The sequence below is a fragment of the Panthera leo genome, chromosome A3 (genome assembly GCF_018350215.1).
Source record: "Panthera leo isolate Ple1 chromosome A3, P.leo_Ple1_pat1.1, whole genome shotgun sequence".
In the NCBI taxonomy this organism is placed as follows: Eukaryota; Metazoa; Chordata; class Mammalia; order Carnivora; family Felidae; genus Panthera; species Panthera leo.
Window position 1 is genome coordinate 89,263,536 of NC_056681.1, and position 19,793 is coordinate 89,283,328.

Genomic DNA, 19,793 nt, shown 5'->3' on the forward strand with positions numbered 1-19,793 from the left:
TGCATGTATATATTTCTTACGCATTCTATCACACCAGGGGCTTCCCTAAGGTGTGGACTGGAACCTTCACTCCCCTTCAGACCAGGCATTTGCCGAGATGTTCAGTGCTACCAGGTGATGGTGGGGGCCTTAGGGAAGCTGATGTGGCTAGAGGGAGCCAGGCTCTGGTAGAAGGCCGGAACGGCCATGGTGCCCCTTCCATACAAGGCAAGCCAGTGGCCCAGGAGGGAATGAGAAAGTGAGCCCTCTGAATTCTTAGGCACGTTAAAGTGCCAGGATAGAAGGCTACAGGTGTGCCTCATCCAGTGGCTCTTTTCAGGACCTGGTCTCTGGGCCAGCTATTCTGAATCCTGGAATATGAATATTTGGGACTAGGAAGTGGGGACTGGGTGAGCATTGCCATTTTGGCTCTGGGTGCCACTGAGGCCTACTGGGAGATGTCCCAGCTCTCGCTGCCCATTCACCTCAATCAAGTGTTCATACAGATCTCAGAGCCAGGGCACCGTATTCCCATACACTACACATTTATTCACAGAGGTGCTTGTTCCAGGCTGGGAGAGGATTGGTCCTCATAGGACATTCACAGCATCTGCTTTAGCAGTAAACCCCTGAATAACACAAGAGTGGACGGCACCCAAGTTCCCAGGATGCCTCCAAGGCTGTAGGGACCCTGAGATAATTGACTTGTCTTGGGTAGGAAGAAGAGAGTGGAAATTAATGGGGTGTCCTCAATAACACCTTGTCAACTAGAGACAGTGCTGGTATCCCATGGGTTATCTAGTTCATCCTAGTTGATGGCACCCATTAATTATGTGAGGATCCAGTTGGCCTCTTATGGGGAAATGAGCCCCAAATTCAACTTCTCTGGTTTGCAAAGAAACAATATTGCTAAATGATGCATCTTTCTTTCTCAAGTGTTGATGGAATATTTATTAAAATTATTATGGCAGATTCTTCTTTGCCTACATATCAACCATTCTTCTCTTCTTGCTTACTAACAGAATTCCTATGGTTGGGAGATTCTGCATGAAATATAAACAGAAATGTTGTATGAGAGATTGAAGAAGTCTCCATAAAGGGAACTGACTCTGTTGGGAAGTACATTCTTTTACTCTTCCCTTTAATATGGATGTGAACTCTGACTCTTTAATATGGATGGCTAGAACTCTGACAACCGTATTGGGCTATGAGGGGATTCTGATGACAGAAGCCAGCACTGAGAATGGTGCAGAAATATGGAAGTCTGGGTTCCTGGTAGCATTACGGGGATCCACTTACCTCCAAACTTCTTTGACATGAGAGAGTAATAAATTATTTTCTTTAAGCCACTGTTATTTTGAAATTTTTAATATGCAGATGGTCCTATTCCTAACTGGTATAATCGTATAGTATGCTACAGAGAAAACCACAATACATCTCCAATGGCAGAATCATTCTCTCTGAAAATACAACACAGTAGAAAATAATAAGAAAAGAACACATTTGTAAAAAATAAACCACTTGCAATTCAAAATGTGTTCTTCTGGCTACCTGATTAAAGAAGAGTCAAAACAGAAATTTCAAACTTATTTAGAAAATAAAAATATGTATCACTGTATACAAACACATATTAGATACAGCTAGGTATTAAGATATACTCAGAAGCAAATTCACAGCCCCAAGAATTTTTATTAGAAAGAAAGAATGAGCATAAATAAAGTATTTGAGATAAAAAGTAAAAAAAACAAACCAAACTAAAACACCACAAATAAACCAAGGGAAAGAGGGAAAAAGGATATTATAAAAACAAAAGCAGAAATGAATAAATTAGAAGATGAAAATAGAAGAATTGATCAATACATCCAAGAGTTGATTCCTAGACACGAACCTCACAAATCTGGTAATTTTAATAAAGGAGATGAAGGTGACAAGGGGGGGGGGGGACAGAACTCAAAACCCATCCAAGGAAAGATTGTTATATTTTAAAATGTCAATATTTAAAACTTTCCACAACAAAGACACCAAAGAATGAAGAGAAAATAGCTGGAAGAGATCTGCAATGTATATAATTCAAAGGATTAGTACCCAATATATAAAGAACTCTTAAAATTAATTTGGAAAATACAGCCAATGGAAGAATGGACAAAGGATGTGAACAGGTAATTCACAGAAGAGGAAATATAAATGGTAAGTACATAGATGAAAAGAAGCACAAGCTTTTTGGTATTCAGGGAAACAAAAACTAAAACCATAGTGAAATGCTACCTTTCTCCCATCAGGTTGTCATAAAAAAAAAAATCTAAAAATATAAATACCAATGTTACTAACGTGTAGTGAAATGTAGCCTTCCTGAAGGGAAATTTGGCAACAGCTATCAAAAATGCAAATGTGTATACCTATTTACACAGCAAATTCACTTTCTAGAATGGGCCTTTGAGAAATCTTCATACTTGGGTGAGAAGAATTTCACAAGAATTTTTCACAGTGCTGTTATTTCTTTTTTGTTTGTTTATTTGTTTTAGAAAGAGAGAGAGCAGGTAAGCAGGGGAGGGGGCAGAGGGAGAGGGAGGGAGAGAGAGAGAGAGAGAGAGAGAGAGAGAGAGAGAGAGAATCTCAAGCAGGCTCCATGCTCAGCATGGAGCCCAATGCAGGGCTCAATCCCACAACCCTGGGATCATGAATTGAGCTGAAATCAAGAGTTGGACGTTCAACTGACTGAACTACCCAGGAGCCTCACAGCACTGTTATTTCTAATAGCAAATAATCAGAAACAACCTAAGTCCATCACTGGGGGAGAGAATATTACTCAGCAGGAAAAAACAAATGAATGAATGAATGATGAACCAGATCTTTATGTAGCCAAATTACTAAATGTAATAAGCTAATTGTAGACAAATAAGTATACTGTTGTATTTTTAATGGAAAAAATACAAAACAAAAAAGAACGTTTAAATGATGATTCATATATATGCAAATGCCTAGAAAAAAACCTGAAAATTCACATCAAAGTTCTAACAGAGGTTACTTCTAGGAGCAGATTTGGGATTGAGACTTGTCAGAGGAATTTCTACTTTTTTTGCGTTGTTTGAATTCTGAGCTGAGAGAACATATTCATGTATTACTTGTATAACTTTAAAAATATTCTTTAAAAAGTCTTGGTGGTATTTTTGAATTCCAAAGAACATATTCATGTATTACTTGTATAATTTTATAAAATATACAGAGAAGATTTTTTTTTAATCCTGAGGATATTTCTGAACTCCAAAGATAAAAAGAAAAAATACCAAAAGATCCTAAGGGGAGTGGGGGAGGTTTACCTACAAAGGAAAAGAGAATCAGGCCAACTATTGTTCATGTATGAGAGAGAAAAAAAATACATTTCCAGATATGCAAGGACTCAAAAAGTATATTGCCCACACACTCTGAATATTATTCACAGACGTGCTCTAGCCAAACATAGAATGCACACACACACACACACACACACACACACACACACACACACACAAAGCCTAAATAATTGTGAAGTTTCATACAGGTATTAATTAAGCAAAGATTCAAAAATCTGATGAGATTCCAGATTATCTCCAAAATCTTGGCAGGTGTGTATGGGTAAAATGGTAAAGCAGAGAATAGAGGAAAATGGTATGTTAAAAGTCTCTTCCAGGGCACCTGGGCGGCTCAGTCAGTTAAGCATCCAACTTTGGCTCAGCTCAAGATCTCACAGTTCGTGGGTTCGAGCCCCACGACAGGCTCTATGCTCACAGCTTGGAGCCTAGAGTCTGCTTCAGATTCTGTGTCTTCCTCTCTCCCTTCCCTTCCACTGCTTGCACTCTGTCTCTCTCTCTCTCTCTCAAAAATAAACATTAAAAAAAAGTCTCTTCCTATGTGGGGAGGGTTAAGGAGGTCGTATTTATTATTCAATTATTAATTGAATAATTTATTATTAATATAGGGTAAATATAATAGAACCACTCTATAAAATATTACAGATGAACAGTAATTAGAGAAAAGTAGGATGTTTCCCTTCCAAACTACTTAAGAAACCAAAGGACCATTGAAAAGGTCACTCTAGTACAAATCAGGAAAGGAAGTGGAAACAATAGCAAAGCTTAATAAACCAACAACAAACTATTTCATGGCTGGGATAAGTAGTCACAATAACCAGTAGCAGAACAAATATGAATGGGTTCCGTTTATTATTAAAATTAAAGACAGTGTTTCTCAAACTGAGTGAAGAAGTAAAACTCAGCTACATTTTGTCAAGAGACATACAATACAAAAAATGCAGAAACAAAATGTCACTCATATAAAGGTGTGGGCAACGATTTACAGAGCAAATAAACAAAACAGGAATAGAAACACTGATATAAGATGAAGTAGAATTCAAGACAATATTCATTGAAACAGGGATACTTTGTGTGTGCATGTGAGAGAGAAATAGAGAGCTCTGTCACCATGCATCGCTATTACAGTACCATCGACTATATTCCCTATGCTAAATCTTTTATTCCCGTAACTTTTTCATACCATACCTGGAAGCCTGATCTCCCAGTCCCCTTTACCCATTTTGCGCACCTCCCCACCCCCTTCCCTCTGGCTTAACAACAGTTTGTTCTCTGTAATTATAGTTCTGCTTCTGCTTTTTGGTTACTCATTTGTTTTTTTGTTTTGTTTGTTGTTGTTGTTTTTTAGATTCCACATATAAGTGAAATCATATGGTATTTGTCTTTCTTTGTCTAACTTATTTCACTTAGCATGATACTTTCTAGGTCTATCCCTGTTGTCACAAATGGCAAGATCTCATCCTTGTTATGGATGAGTAATGTCCCACATATAGATATACCACATCTTCCCTATCCATTCAGGATGGACACTTGAATTGTTTCTATACCTTGGTTATTGTAAATAATGCTGCAATAAACATAGGTGTGCACGTATCTTTTTGAATTAGTGTTTTCATATTCTTTGGGTAAATATGCAGTAATGGGATCATTGGATCATATGGTATTTCTATTTTTAATTTTTTGAGAACCTTCATGCTGTTTTCTACAGTGGCTGCACCTATTTACATTCTCACCAATAGTGCACGAGGGTTCCTTTCTCTCCACATCTTCACCAACATTTATTATTTCATCTTTTTGGTTTCAGCCATTCTGACAGGGGTAAGGTGATATCTCATTATGTTTTTTTAAATTTTAATGTTTACTTATTTTTGAGAGGGGGAGGAGCAGAGAGAGAGGGAGACACAGAATCTGAAGCAGGCTCCAGGCGCTGAGCTGTCAGCACAGAGCCCAATGAGGGGCTTGAACCCACGAGCTGTGAGATCATGACCTGAGCCGAAGTTGGATGCTTAACTGACTGAGCCACCCAAACGCCCCTCTCATGGTTTTGATTTGCATTTTCCTGATGATGCATGATGTTGAGCATCTTTTCAGGTGTCTGTGAGCTACCTGCATGTCTTCTTTAGAAAAATGTCCATTCAGGGGCACCTGGGTGGCTCAGTCGGTTAAGCGTCCAACTTTGGCTCAGGTTATGATCTCACAGCTCATGGGTTCGAACTCTGCATCAGGCTCTGTGCTGACAGCTCAGAGCCTGGAGCCCGCTTTGGATTCTGTGTCTCCCTCTCTCTCTGCCCCTGCCCTGCTCACACTCTGTCTCTCTCTCTCTCTCTCTCAAATATAAATAAACATTTTTTAAAAATTAAAGAAGATGTGGTTTATATATACAATGGAATACTACTTGGCAGTGAGAAAGAATGAAATCATGCCATTTGCAGCAATGTAGCTGGAACTGGAAGGTATTATGCTAAGTGAAATAAGTTAGTCAGAGAAAGACTGATATCATATGTTTTCACTCATATGTGGATCTTGAGAAACTTAGCAGAAGACCATGGAGAAAGGGAAGGGGAAAAAATAGTTACAAACAGAGAGGGAGAGAGGCAAACCATAAGAGGCTCTTAAATACAGAGAACAAACTGAGGGTTGATAGGGGGTGGGGGAGGGGAAAATGGGTAATGGGCATAGAGGAGGGCACTTGTTGGGATGAGCACTGGGTATTGTATATAAGCGATAAACCATGGGAATCAACCCCAAAAACCAAGAGCACACTTTACACACTGTATGTTAGCCAGTTTGACAATAAATTATATTTTTAAAAAATTAAAAAAATAAAAAATTGTTTTGCTTATTCTAGGTCTTTTGTAATTCTCACATAAATTTTAGGCTAACTAGTAAATTTCTACAGCAAAGATCTTGAGATTTTGATGGGATTGTGTTGAATCTATGGCTCAATTTGGAGAAAATTAACATTTTAACACTATTGACTCTCAATCCACAAACAAGGTATATATCTGACTTTACTGAGGTCTTCCTTCATTTCTCTCAGCAACACATGTAATTTTCAGCGGAGAAATCTTGTATAACCTCTGAAGCATTTATTCTTGAAGATTTTATATCTTTTATGTCATTGTAAATGATGTATAAGGCTTTTTGCTGCTGGTATATAGAAATATAATTGATTTTTGTATATTGACCTTGTAGCCTGCTACCTTGTTAAGTTTATTTATTAATTCTAGCCACTTTTTGGAAAATTCCTTAGGATTTTCTATGTACACAATCATGTTGTTTTCAAATAAAAGCAGTTTTACTGTTTCCTATCCAAAAAAAAAAAAAAAATGTTGCTATGGTACCTTATAGTTTTAAGTGCTATTGTAAATACTACCTTTTTTTAAACATTATATTCTAGACGTTTTTTATAGGTCCAAAGGCCTATAATAATGTTTTATATACTGATCTTACATCCAGACATCTTCAAAAATACTAGTTCTAATAGTTTGCCTATGCTCATGAATGTTCTTGTTTCTTCCTTTCCAATCCTATTACTACTGATTTATTTTGTCATGTGTTACTGTATTTGCTAGTCTTCCAGGAAAATGTTGGATATCAGATACTCTTACCCTGTCCCAGACATTAAGAATTTACCTTCATCTGTTTCGTCTTTAAGAATGTTGCTTGCTTTGGGGTTGGGATTTTTTTTTTTTTTTTTTTTGGATAGACCCTCTATAAATTAACAACGTTCCCTTCTGAATCTAATCTGCTCTTTAAAAAAAAAAGTCATAAATGGAGTTATGTTTCATTTTACCAAATCATTTTTCTAAATGTACTGAGATTATCACATTTCTCCTTTAATTTGTTAATGTGATGAACTCTATTAATATATTCCTAATGTTATCATTCTTAGTAAAAATCGGTTATGACATGTCTTAATGCACTGCTGGATTCAATTTGTTATTTCATTTGGACTTCTATTTGTAATTTCATAAGTGATATTAGCATACAATTTTTCTTTCTTCCATTCAGTTCTTTGGTATTGGTCTCAAAGTGCCTCATGAATGAACTGGGAACATTTCTTCTTTTTATCCTCTTTCTTGAGTATAATGAAAATTGAGTTTGGCTATTGTTTTAAGAGTAGTCATCCAGAGGGGCACTTGGGTGGCTCAGCCGGTTAAGGGTCCAACTTTGGCTCAGGTCATGATCTCACAGTTTGTGAGTTCAAGTCCTGCGTCGGGCTCTGTGCTGACAGCTCAGAGCCTGAAGCCTGCTTCAGATTCTCTGTCTCCCTCTCTCTCTGCCCCTCCCCTGTTTGTGCTCTGTCTCTCTCTCTCAAAAATAAATAAACATTAAAAAAATAAAAATAAAAATAAAGAGTAGTCATCTGGAAGATCATGGGAGTCTAGTGGTTATGTTTTGTTCGTTCTTTGGTGCATATATTTTTTTTTTAATTTTTTTTAACATTTATTTATTTTTGAGACAGAGAGAGAGTATGAACAGGGGAGGGTCAGAGAAAGAGGGAGACACAGAATCTGAAACAGGCTCTAGGCTCTGAGCTGTCAGCACAGAGCCCAATGCGGGGCTCGAACCCACGGACCGCGAGATCATGACCTGAGCCGAAGTTGGACGCTTAACCGACTGAGCCACCCAGGCACCCCTGGTGCATATATTTTAAACAACTGATTTAATTTCTTGTTATTCATAGTCTAGTCATATTCCATATTTCCTCTTGCTTGGTGGTCTTTGGGAAGCTGTGCTTTCCTAGAAATGTGCCCTTTTCTTCCAGGTCTTCAGATTTATTACCCCATATCGTTTAATGCATTCTGATCTTTTAAAGTTCCATTGTATATACAGTTACTGTACTTTTTATTCCTAATATTATTTATTTGCATCTTCTTTTTTCTTGTTTAGTGTTTCCAGAAATGTCTATTGAATTAGTCCTTACACAGAAGTTAGAAATTTACCCTCAAGATATATCTCTAACTATATCAAAACAATATGCACAAGATTACCCATTCTGGCATAATTCATCATAGCAATATAGTGGACGTAGTCTCAATGTCCATATGAAGGAAATTAGCTGAATAAATTATGCCACTTCCACAAAGTAGACAGTTAGATAGCCATTTAAAAAAAAGAATGATGGGGCACCTGGGTGGCTCAGTTGGTTGAGCGTCCGACTTCAGCTCAGGTCATGATCGTGCAGTTTGTGAGTTCAAGCCCCACATCACTGCTGTTGCTGCTGTCAGCAGAGCCCCCTTTGGATCCTCTGTCCCCCTCTCTCTGCCCCTCCCCTCCTTGCACTCTCTCAAAAATAAACAAATGTTAAAAAGAAAAAAAAACAGAACAAGGAAGACCTGTATAAACTGATGGGCCGTGATTTCTAGAATATGTGATTAAGTGGAAAAAACAATGTGCAAAAGAGTATATATAGAATGCTACCTTTTGTATAAGAAAAAATGGGACCTATATTTGTATCTGCTTATTTTTAGAAAAAGAAATAGGACGGATAAAATTGTTTACCTACACAGGATAGGTGAAAAGGGAAGTGGAACTTTTTAAAAATTTTATTTTAGAGAGAGAGAGAGCACACACAGGAGAGAGGGGCAGAGGGAGAGAGAAAGAGGATCCCAAGCAGGCTCCGTGCTCAGTGCAGAGCCCAATGCAGGGCTCAATCCCACGCCCCTGTGATCATCACCTAAGCCCAAATCAATAGATGCTCAACCAACTGAGCCACCCAGATGCCCCAGGAAGTGGAACGTTTATCATGCCTTTTTATATAGCTTTGACTTATGTTGATATTTTAGATATTAACAAAAATCAATAAGAACAGAAAAGCAACTAAAACTGAATGCCAACAATAACAAATAAACCTAACTGTATATCAAACAAATAACCACACAGAAGAAAAACATTACTTCAAATAACTTTTGACCACAATTCTGTGACTGTACACCCTCAGGAGGATAGACTCCAAGGACAAAAAGAACTTCAAAGAAATCTTGAACTTCACTTAATACACTTTTGGGGAATAGTACTGATATAGCAATTCTGAAATTCTTTCATTTGTGTGCAAGATTTGGTAAGCGAGTACGCATGTTTGTTGGCTTCTCATTCAGGGAGGAGGGGGATATAAATATGAAATGGGAGGAAGGAAGACCTCTGAGATGTTGGATTGGGATTAAAGGTATTGGCATAAACTCATCATTTTTAAGAAGTGGTATTTCCTAGCTATGCATGCTAAGACGGCCTAGAAACAATGAGGCTCCGGCAACAGTGAGCACACCTAAGCATTCAGATCTTGGTTTCTAAATACCATTCTTCTCTGAAGAGAATCAGAGCTGTTTGTAGAAATGCATGATTCCAGGACTGGGGCAGAGACCACAAGATGAGTCTGGAATATCTATACATTGTGCCAAAAAGTACTAAAGTATCAGAGGATAAAGAGGACTTGTCAAATGGACAGAGAAACTGCTTTAAAGGTTTCCTATTGGTCACATTTGGGACAATCTGCATATGAAAACGAATAATGACAGAAGTAAATTGTTATCAACCAAATACAAAAAATACACCCACCATACTTACTGATAATTTAAAAAACATTAAAAGGGAAAGGCAGATGGGAAAACGCTTTTTTACAGAAGGGGGGGTCTGCAAATACACAGAGAAGGAATGAGACCTATGAGATATATAGGAAACTTCCAGACTAAGCAATGACTCTGTTCCCAGTCAGGTTTTCACTGATAGATATACTATCTGTTGGTCATTCTTACCTTTTTTCAGTTTTAGGCTAATACGAAGAAAGCCACTATAAACATTTGTGTACAGAAATTTGTGAGGACATATGTCTTCATTTCTCTTGGAGGAAACGCCAACAAGTACGTTACTGACTCACATCATATGTAATGTATGTTCACTTTCCAAGAGACCACAATACCATCTCACACATACCCCTGCCCTGGTCCCGATCCCAGCTCTAGGATTACACACTGCATTTCATTGCTATCTCTTTAACACTGTAGGTATAATCCAGGAGAAGTGAGGGAAAATACCCTCTAAAAGACTTGTACAAAGCAGCACTGTTTGTTGTTCACTCCAAACCCCAGTATTGTCACCAGGACATGCTACTTACAGGGGAGTTTTCCCAAAAAGCTTAGGAAGTCAGAAAATAAGGAGGATGGATAAGTAAATTTTGATATAGTTCTAACAAGGCGATATGACACAGAAAGCAATGAAAAAAGAACAAATAAATACTACATACACCAATACGGGTGAGTCAATATGGATGTCCGTACAGTATGGATGAGTCCCACAGATAATTTTGAGGGAAAGAAGACAGACCAAAAAAAGTACATCCTGGTGATATCCTTTATATAAAATTCAGTAATAGGCAAAATTGGAATATAGTAAAGGAAGTCAGAAAAGTGATTCCCTGTGGAGGTAGTGACTGAGGGGTACACGAGAGGTTCCTGAGATGCTGCTAGGCTCTGAATCTAGTGCAGGTTACTTGGATGTACTTGCTTTGTGAAAACGTACCACACTGTACATTTATGATGAATGCACCCTTCTATACATGTGTTTTATATGTATATATATATACATATATATATATATATATACACACATATATATATATATATATTTTTTTTTTAACGAGCAAACTTAACCTTGATTCCAAAACTAAACAAAAAGAATACTGAATCCTTTATGAGTTAATTTTAATTTTTTTTAACATTTATTTATCTTTGAGAGACAGAGCGTGAGCAGGGCAGGGGCCGAGAGAGAGCGAGACACAGGATCCAAAGCAGGCCCCAGGTTCTGAGTGTCGGCACAGAGCCCAATGTGAGGCTCGAACCCACGAACCGTGAGATCATGACTTGAGCCAAAGTCAGATACTTAACCTACTGAGCCACCCAAGCACCCCTCTGAGTTAATTTTAAACTTTAAGTTTCAGCAGGCATGCTTATTTTCTGACTTCCTAAGCTTTTTGGGAAAAGTCTTTTGTAAGGAGCACGTCCTAGTGGCAATACTCAGGATGGGAACGTGCAGGGACAAAGGTACTTGGAGGCTCTGTCTTAGGTGCACATTGGCACACTTTTGCGGAAAGAAGTTCGACAATACACACCAAGAGATTTAAAAAGACATGCATGCTACTTTACCTGCTAATTCCCCTCCAGGAATTAATCTTAAATCAACATCTCAAATATTTATGATATTACTCTATCACATAACTCTATTACGATATAGAGTTATACATTAACACTTTTTTAGAAAAGAAAACCCTTTGAAGGCAGTACTTACAATTGGCGTCCCAAAAGGAATGTAACCTGAGAGGGGAGAGGAAAGGGTCAGGTCTTACAGTCCCACCCCCACCCCACTCCACCCCTCAACAGAGGCACCAGAAGAGACCTCTAGACTTGGTCTTGTCAATGGTCCTGATGAGGGAGGTCAGGTCAGCGAGGCAGGATGCACCTCTAGCCCCCAGAGCTTTTCCCGGCTCAGCCCTCCCCAGGATGGAGGGCTCCCCCATGTCCCCCAGCCACCCTCTCTCTGTCCCCCTTTGGCCAGATACTTCTCCCTCCAAAACTCTGAAGCCCTCTGCTGAGGGCAGGGCTGCCCACCGCTGGGAACACCATGCACTTGCGGCTACAGTTGGTGTTCCTTCCATGATTTCCTCCAGGAGGCACCGTGTCCCCTGCCCACGCCCACTACACACAGCACGCTGCCTTCAAAGGCCCCAGAATGCCCTCCTTCTTCTCTCAGCTTACCTTTCTAGCACACAGCCTTACTTCAGTTCTGAAAGGGGAACTCTCCACACACTTGAGATGTGCACCTCTAACTGCCAGGGGTACTCTTTAAAATCTCTCCTACCCTGCCTAAACATCCTCAGTAGAGCAGGCCCCAGGCACTGTCTCCTCACCGCTCGCTTCCCTGGACTATCGGAGGCCCCGTCTGCTGCCCTCCACCTCCCACTGTCAGTGGGCGGCCCTGTGTCCCTGGCCTCTAGCTTATGGCAGGCAGTCAGCTGGCGGGCTGGACAGCAGAGAACCACACTTATCTGGGTTATCTAAAGCAAAGGTTCGCATCCTGACTGTGCAGAATTGCGCATGCACATGAACCGTCACTCTACTGCCCGCATTCCTCTGGAGATGGGCCCCAGGTTTGACTGGAGAATTACAAGAGGATCCAGGCCCCCGGTGAGAGCGTGCTGTGGCCCGGTGCACCTACAGCCATAGCTGCAAGATGCTCGGCCAGAGGCCTTTGCTACCTGGGAGTTCCTCACAGCCAAGCAAGGAGGGTCCGTGGGCACGCAATGCCTCAGCATGGTGAAGTCACGTGGTTGTTTGTTCTCTCACTCACATGAGGTCAGGCTGTCTGGGGGTGGGGATCCTGACTGCCTCAGCTGAGAACACCTCTTGGTAGAGACTCTTTCTCCAGCCACCTGAGGACTTCTCAAGGCAGCAGCCAACAGCCCTCCCACCCACCCTGCAAGAGTGCCCCAGTGCACTGAGAAATGCCACGCAGTAGGCATCAACACTCTGGTGGGAGTCTGACCTCTGCTGTGTGACTCTGGACAGGGCCTGTGGCCTCTCGGAACTATAGGTAGGACAAACACGTTAGGCCAGGCCCCATGTGTGCAAGTGTTTTCTGGGCTACTAAGCTCATGCACACAGAGCTTCCCTCTAGTGACCACTGGGCAGGGACTTCCTGGGGGCAGGGACTTCCTGGGGGCAGGGACTTCCTGGGGGCAGGGATCTTATGTCCACTTTCCCACCCCAGCCCCTCTACCACTGGTCTCCACAGAATGGGAATCCACCCTCCCTGTGTGCACAGTAGTGCTAATGCAGTTCATGCATTCTGGAGTACAGGTTAATAGCAGGATCGGACACCAGGGAGTTAGCCTGGGGATTAAGTGCCTTTAAGGGAGCGTGGTTTGCAAGGAAAGAGCACAGTAGGCACAGGTAGGTGAGAGAGAAGATAGGGCTTGCCGGAAGCAGGTATCATCCCTGAGGCTGCCGCCGTAGGTGGGTGGTGTATAACAGGAAAAGGAGCCCCAGATTCACCTGTGGAGGCCTCCACTGCACCCCAACTGCTCAGGAAGAAAAGGCAGACAGGCACATTTTTTTTTAAAGCCCCACAGGTGATTCTAAGGCCTGGCCAGAGACGTGTATGGTCAAGCCAAGGTGAATACGGAGGTGCAAACCGGCCGCGTGTGTAACGGGTTCTGCCCCTCCTCAGGTTGGTGCATCTGGATGCTTCTGCAGCTGTGACCGTGGTAAGCGCCCGAGGCCGGGCAAATTTGGGAGGGTCCCAGGGGCTTACCTGACATTCTAAAGGGCATGAAGATCTTCTCATTGGTATCTGGGTGTAGAATAGCCTGGCAAGAGCAGGGAACAGAGCACAGGGTGACTGTGGGGAGGAGGAGGAGGGAGGGAAAGGAGAGCTCCCCCCAGAGGACTGGAAGGCCAGTCCTTTCTCACCATTCAAGGCAAGAGAAACAAAACACGGGCAGCAAACAGGACTTTTCCTGATTAATGCTCAAAGCTGAATGCAGGTGAGTGGGACTGGGTCCTCTGTCCCCTGTGCCTAGTATTTAGTGGGCATGTAAGAAGGATTTTGTAAAGGAGCCCACAGGGAAGGAGCTCAGGGGCCCAGGGGAAGGCAAGGGGCCTGAGCTCTGGCATTCAGAAACTCAGGCCCTGGGTGTTGGGGAAGAAGGGACAGCAGGGCAGCACGTGGCAAATGGGAGGGGCAAGGCTGAGCAGCACAGCCATGATTCCCCAGGACAGCGCAGGGCAAGGTCCAGGAGAGCAGAGAGGAGGGAAGGAAATGAATCCAAAATTGAATTACCTGCTTGATTTTCTGTGCACTCCAGAGCTGCAAGGAAGGAAGGGAGAGAAAAAGGAAAAGAAAATAAAGGACAAAAATTCAAAGCACATATCAATTTAAAGTCTCAAAGCCCCATATTTTAACCAAGAGATCCAGTTCGGAGGGCCTGAGAACCTCAGGCTGTCCTGTGCCCCCAGGACTGGCAGCATCCCTGGGGCTGTGGCATCAGGGAGCCCAGAACAGCAGAGCTCGGGTCTCTCATGCAGATCATTTCAACCAAGGGTCCTCTGCTCTGGCTGCGTTGTAAAATTACTTGAAAAATTCTTCCAGCAATTCTCTAGTTGATTCTAAGGTATGGCCAGGTATGAAGTCCCGATTTCAATGAAGTTACTTTAATTGTCTCCCAGAATCACTAGAGGCAGCATAACACAGATTTTTCAAGGCTGGACAGACTGCCTGGATGCCTGGCTTTGCCACTTCTTCCGCTGAACCTCCATTTCCTCATCTGTAGAATGCGGATAATAGCTCTGCCTCCAACATTGTTAAAGAGGAATAGGAAAAGTGACTGACGCAGCGCTGGACACACAGGAAGGGCTTTATTGCTGCCGACTGCTGTGGGCATTATTTTCCTATTGTTGCTGTTATTATAACAAGGTTATAAAGAGAAGTTGCTTTCAAATGGGCAGTGAGGTCTCTCCAGCACAGCACAGGAGACAGGCTGGAGGGACAGAACAATTGCCAGTTCCTTCAAATGACACAAATGCTGTATTTCATTGAATCTAAGACATCACTGATCCTAAGATACACTAGCATGTCCTACTAAGAAATAAAAGTATAACATAATGCCAAGACCTCCATCAATTAACAGACTCATCCCATTTGAGAGATGTTAAAATGTGATAAGATAAACCTTTCAAAAAGAAATCAAGCAAACAGAGTCAAAATTTATGGGCAAACCAAAGGCGGGGCATTTTTAAAGGAGCAAGAAGGTATGGGGTGAGAGGGAGGAGGTGGCCAACAGTTGATTTGAGTTTTACAAGAGAACGCTTCAGTTACGCTTCATTTATATAGCAGCATTGTCATCTGGAATATAAATTAAGCTGCAGAAGGCTACTGGGTAGCAGAAACAGAAGCATAAGATTGATATATTAAAGTTTATGCATTTTACTCACAGCAGAGTCCCTCAAGCCTTAATCGACAGCCTAATTATCCTTATTTTAGATACATTTCAAACATATTTGATTGTCTGCTATTCCAGACCCTCAAAGATTAGAAATGGTAGATTTTTTTTTTTAATAATTAGGGGAAAAGGGGACTGAAGAGAGAAAAACTAAATGCAAAATCACTGTTGGCCAAAGAAGGTGAGTCAGTGCATAACAGCAAAGAGGTAAAAAAAAGTGATAAAAGGCAGATCCTCTATTGCTCAGAAAGTGCCTTCATACAGTGCGCCTCCAGTCCCAGCACCAGCTCTGGTGCAACCCCAGGCCCTGTGCTCAGATTCCTGACACCCCATACTCCTCACCCAGGATCAGAATCTTCCATTTCTAGGTCCAGCTTCTTAGAGGCAGGGGCATGCCTGCTGCTGTCCTCCAGTATCTCCCACAGTGCTGGGCACACAGCAAACCTAAAGCTATTCTAAATTAAAATTCTACTCTAATCTATTCTATTCTATTCTAAATGTTTATTTCTTAGAGAGCATGAGCTTGAGAGAGGGAGACAAAGGATCTGAAGCAGGCTCCTCACCGCTAGCACAGAACCCTACGTGGGGCTCAAACCCATGAACCAGGAGATTATGACCCAAGCCGAAGTTGGATGCCTAACTGACTGAGCCACCCAGGCGCTCCAAAATTTTATTTGAAAAAAAAAAAGTGCAAGATCTCTTTATATAACTCTTATAAAAAGAAAAGAAAAGAAAAAATTCCCCACGATTCTGATGAAGAGCTGGGGTGGAAAACACTGGTCTAAGACATCAAACGACAGTACAAAGAACAGGTATTAGAACTGTGTTCAAATCACTTGCTGGTTGTGTGATTACTCTGCCTATGCGCCTCAGTTTCTCCATCAGTGAAATGGGTTGTTGTAAGAGTAGGGCAGAACCATGCTGGATGCTCCCAGCAGTTTGCATTTCCCTTTGGGCACACAGCGAAGCCTGTGTTTCCAGCTTCCCTCACGGGCAGGTGGGCTCATGTGATGGGGTGCTGGCTAATGAACTATGGGTGGAAGTGACATTCACCACGCCTCCACCAGGCCTGGCCCCGCAACCTCCCGCAGAGGATCCAGTGGAGGCTGGTGGCAGCAAAGCCACGAGGCAGAGGAGGCCAGGCCCTGGACAATGGCATGTGCCCTGTTCCCCAGCAGCACTGGACTCTGACATGAGAGAGAAATAGACCTTTGTGCGTAAGTCCCTGAAATCTGGGGTTGTTTGTTCCAGTGCTTGGCTCACCCTGACTAAACAGAGGTCTCAATGAGGTGTCCATATCTAAAATACTCAGCCCCTGGAACGTGCTCAATGAATGCCTAAAGTAGAGGAGAAGTCATTCAAATGAGCAATCTATTTTTAAGGGACTTAATTATTTTTCAAAGTAACTTCATCTCGATTGTCTTTATTCCTACAACATGCCTGTGAGGTAGGTAGATTATTTTCAGACAAAGCAACTCGTCTCAGAGAGAATAAGTGACTCAGCCAGGGTCCTCCGGGTTGGTGGCAGGATGGAGATGGGCCCCCGGGCCTACCCGGCCTCTCGACTCATGTTCTCCTGCTCTCCAGGAGCCTCTGGAGCAGATCGGTGCCTGGCGTGGCCAGGGTGACTGCCGTGCCTGAGGCACGAGAAGAGGAGGAGAGTCAGCTGACATCATCCTGGGGTCCCCGAACCTCCTCCTTGCAGCCCGGTGGCTGATGCCCCTCGCCAGCACCTGTTGCTCTCCTCCCGCAGAAGTCCAGCTGCGCAGCCCAGTGCTTGTAACCCACGGCCACGGCCATGTCCCTCAGGTGCAAGGACTGCCTCCTCTGCCCCACCCAGGAGCGGGGGCGACAGCGGCAAGGCCAGGGACCCAGCACACACAGACATATTCCCCACCCTGCAATGACACTACCACACCACGCAGGCCAGTGCCACAGATAAGAGGCGATAACAAAGCCTCACACATAATTCCATGCTTCCCCGTTGGGCTGAGCACCTTCCTTCCCTTTAATTATTTGATTCTCACACTCAGAAACCTGCTCACAGCCCAGGTGAGGAAGTCAAAGCTCAGACCACCTCCAAAGTCTCAGAGGCAGAGCTCACGACCTCTGACTCAGATTTGTCCCTCCATTCATCCTCACTCATTCATTCACATTTAGTGAACAAGTGCTAGGAGTCTGACACCCTTCTGAGGGCTTTGTACATATTAACTAATGTAATCTCCTCAATAGCCCCTTGGGGTAGGGACTAGTACATTCCCCACTTTATAGATGTGCAAACGGAGGCACAGACAGGTTATGGGACTTGCCCAAAGTCTTACAGCAGCACTGGGATTTGAACCCAACCAGTCTGGCTCCAAAGTCTCCAGTCTTAACCACCACATGCACCTGTTTCTAAATGTTAGCACACTGACGTTCACTGTTCTCTCCCTTTAGGCATCTATATATTTCGGAGATCTTTCCATATCACCACCACTCTTCCTAACAGAAACCTTGGATGAATATATTGTAAACCGTACCCTATAAGTGGACTTTTAGGCTATTTTCCATCTTTTTTTATTGTGGAAAAATATACATAACCTAAAAATTTACCATTTTAACCACTTTTAAGTGGCAGGTCAGTAGCATTAAGCACACTCACATTGTTATGCGGACATCACCACCATCCACCTCCAGAACCTTTTCATCCTCCCCAACTGAAACTCTGTACCCAGTAGATCCTTTTTTAAAAATGTTTACTTTAGGGGCACCTGGATAGCTTAGTCGGTTAAGTGTCCGACTTCAGCTCAGGTCATGATCTCACGGTCCGTGAGTTTGAGCCCCGCATCGGGCTCTGTGCCGACAGCTCAGAGCCTGGAACCTGCTTCAGATTCTGTGTCCCCCCTCTCTCTCTGCCCCTTCCCTGTTCATACTCTGTCTTGCTCTGTCTCTCAAAAAAAATAAATGTGAAAAAAAAATTTTTAATGTTTATTTTAAATGGGGAGCCTCTGGCATCTTGTCATCAGCCTGTGAAGTAGCTACACTTTAACCTGCGAATTCCTCAACCTTTAACCTATAAAATCCTTAACATGACTTGTCTTCTCTGGGCTCAGCCCATCTCACTCCATGCCTCTGGCGGAACATAAAAGGGTGCGGCCCCAGTCGCACCCTTGGAACTCATGTGGACGTGAGACTTTGGACCTTGCTTGATTTCTCAGCTTGGGCAATGAGGACAGAGCGGGGGTGGGGGAAGCAGTCTGGGCAAGAGGTTGCTGGAACAATGCAGAAGTTTGCTGATTTCAGAAATGGCCAGTGTCTCAGCCGAGCTGCCATACGAACCTATTAGAACCCTGTGTAGAGGCCAAGGGAAGGGGCAGAGGGTGGGCTTCAGAAGGAAAAGCCTTGCCTTTTGGGTGTGGAGCAGGGCATACCCCAGCACCCAAAACCCAGATGAAGGGAGCAACCGCCCCCAGTCTGGCTCACTCCCCTTCCCCTCTGCCTCCTTCCAAGCTGCTTCTCCAAACCTCTAAAGGCAGCAAAGACAGAGCCTATTTAAAACAACCTCCAGAAGGTAATTAAACAGAGCCCGAAGGGGATCCTTCTGTAAAGCAAAGGATGCCTCCATAAAACAAACAAAAAAAACTTCCTAATTTATCACTTGGGCCAATCCCATTATTCCTTACCATTAATTTTGTTGCCATGGTTACTCCCAGGTAATATGTACATATGCAAGTCTATGTGGGGTAAAGGTACCCCCCTCAATCCTACAGATTCATAAAAGGAGAAAAACATCCCCCTGGTAGTTTAGCGGCAGTAACTTCTTCTGTATACGTGCAGCTTCTTGAAGAGGACACACCTTGGAATCAAACCCTGGCTTACTCCAGATCTCCCGCTTGCTGGCCATGTGATTTGAGGCAATTTACTTAATCTTTTTGCACTTCCACGTCCTCTTTTGCAATATGGGGATATGAATACTTACTTTCAAGGTTATTGTGAAAATTAAAGTAAATTCATTTATTCAACAAATATTTACTGAGCACCTACTATGTGCCAGCCACAGACAGCTCTGGCATTAAGAACACATCAATGAAAAAAATACTGAAAATCTCTGCTTTCATGAAGCTTATATGCAGTGGGGATGGAGGGCACAGCAGTACAAGGTGGGCAGGGTCATTTTCTTTCTTTCTTTTTTTTTTTAAGTGGGTTCCATGCCCAGCGTGGAGCCCAGTGTGAAGCTTGAACTCATGATCCGGAGATCAAGACCTGAGCTGAGATCCAGAGTCAGATGCTCAACACACTGAGCCACCTAGGTGCCCTGGGGTCATTTACATTCAGGTGACATGGGAGGAAATACTTGAAGGAGGGAGTAAGTCATGCAGATATCTAGTGGGAGATTGTTCTGGCAGCCAGAACAGCCAGAGCTAAGGCCCTGAGGCAGAAGTGGGCCTGCCCAGCACGTGTGAGGGACAGCAAAGGAGGCCAGCATGACTGGA

At 42.8% G+C, this 19,793-nt stretch overlaps 1 protein-coding gene across 13 annotated transcripts in view; it reads right to left on the minus strand.

The window, feature by feature from the left end:
* SFXN5 (sideroflexin 5) overlaps window positions 1-19,793 on the minus strand; it is a 117,022-nt gene that overhangs the window by 62,976 nt on the left and 34,253 nt on the right. For 8 of the 13 annotated variants that reach the window (XM_042932691.1, XM_042932681.1, XM_042932689.1 and 5 more), the window contains 3 exons: window positions 14,163-14,189; window positions 13,635-13,689; window positions 11,613-11,638 (listed from right to left, as the gene is read on the minus strand). The exons of 1 other annotated variant lie outside the window; for it this stretch is intronic. In XM_042932691.1, the coding sequence (XP_042788625.1) occupies window positions 11,613-11,638; window positions 13,635-13,689; window positions 14,163-14,189 (108 nt within the window). The remainder of the gene's footprint in view (window positions 1-11,612; window positions 11,639-13,634; window positions 13,690-14,162; window positions 14,190-19,793) is intronic. 4 more of the 13 variants (XM_042932684.1, XM_042932686.1, XM_042932683.1 and 1 more) reach the window with 1 other exon arrangement.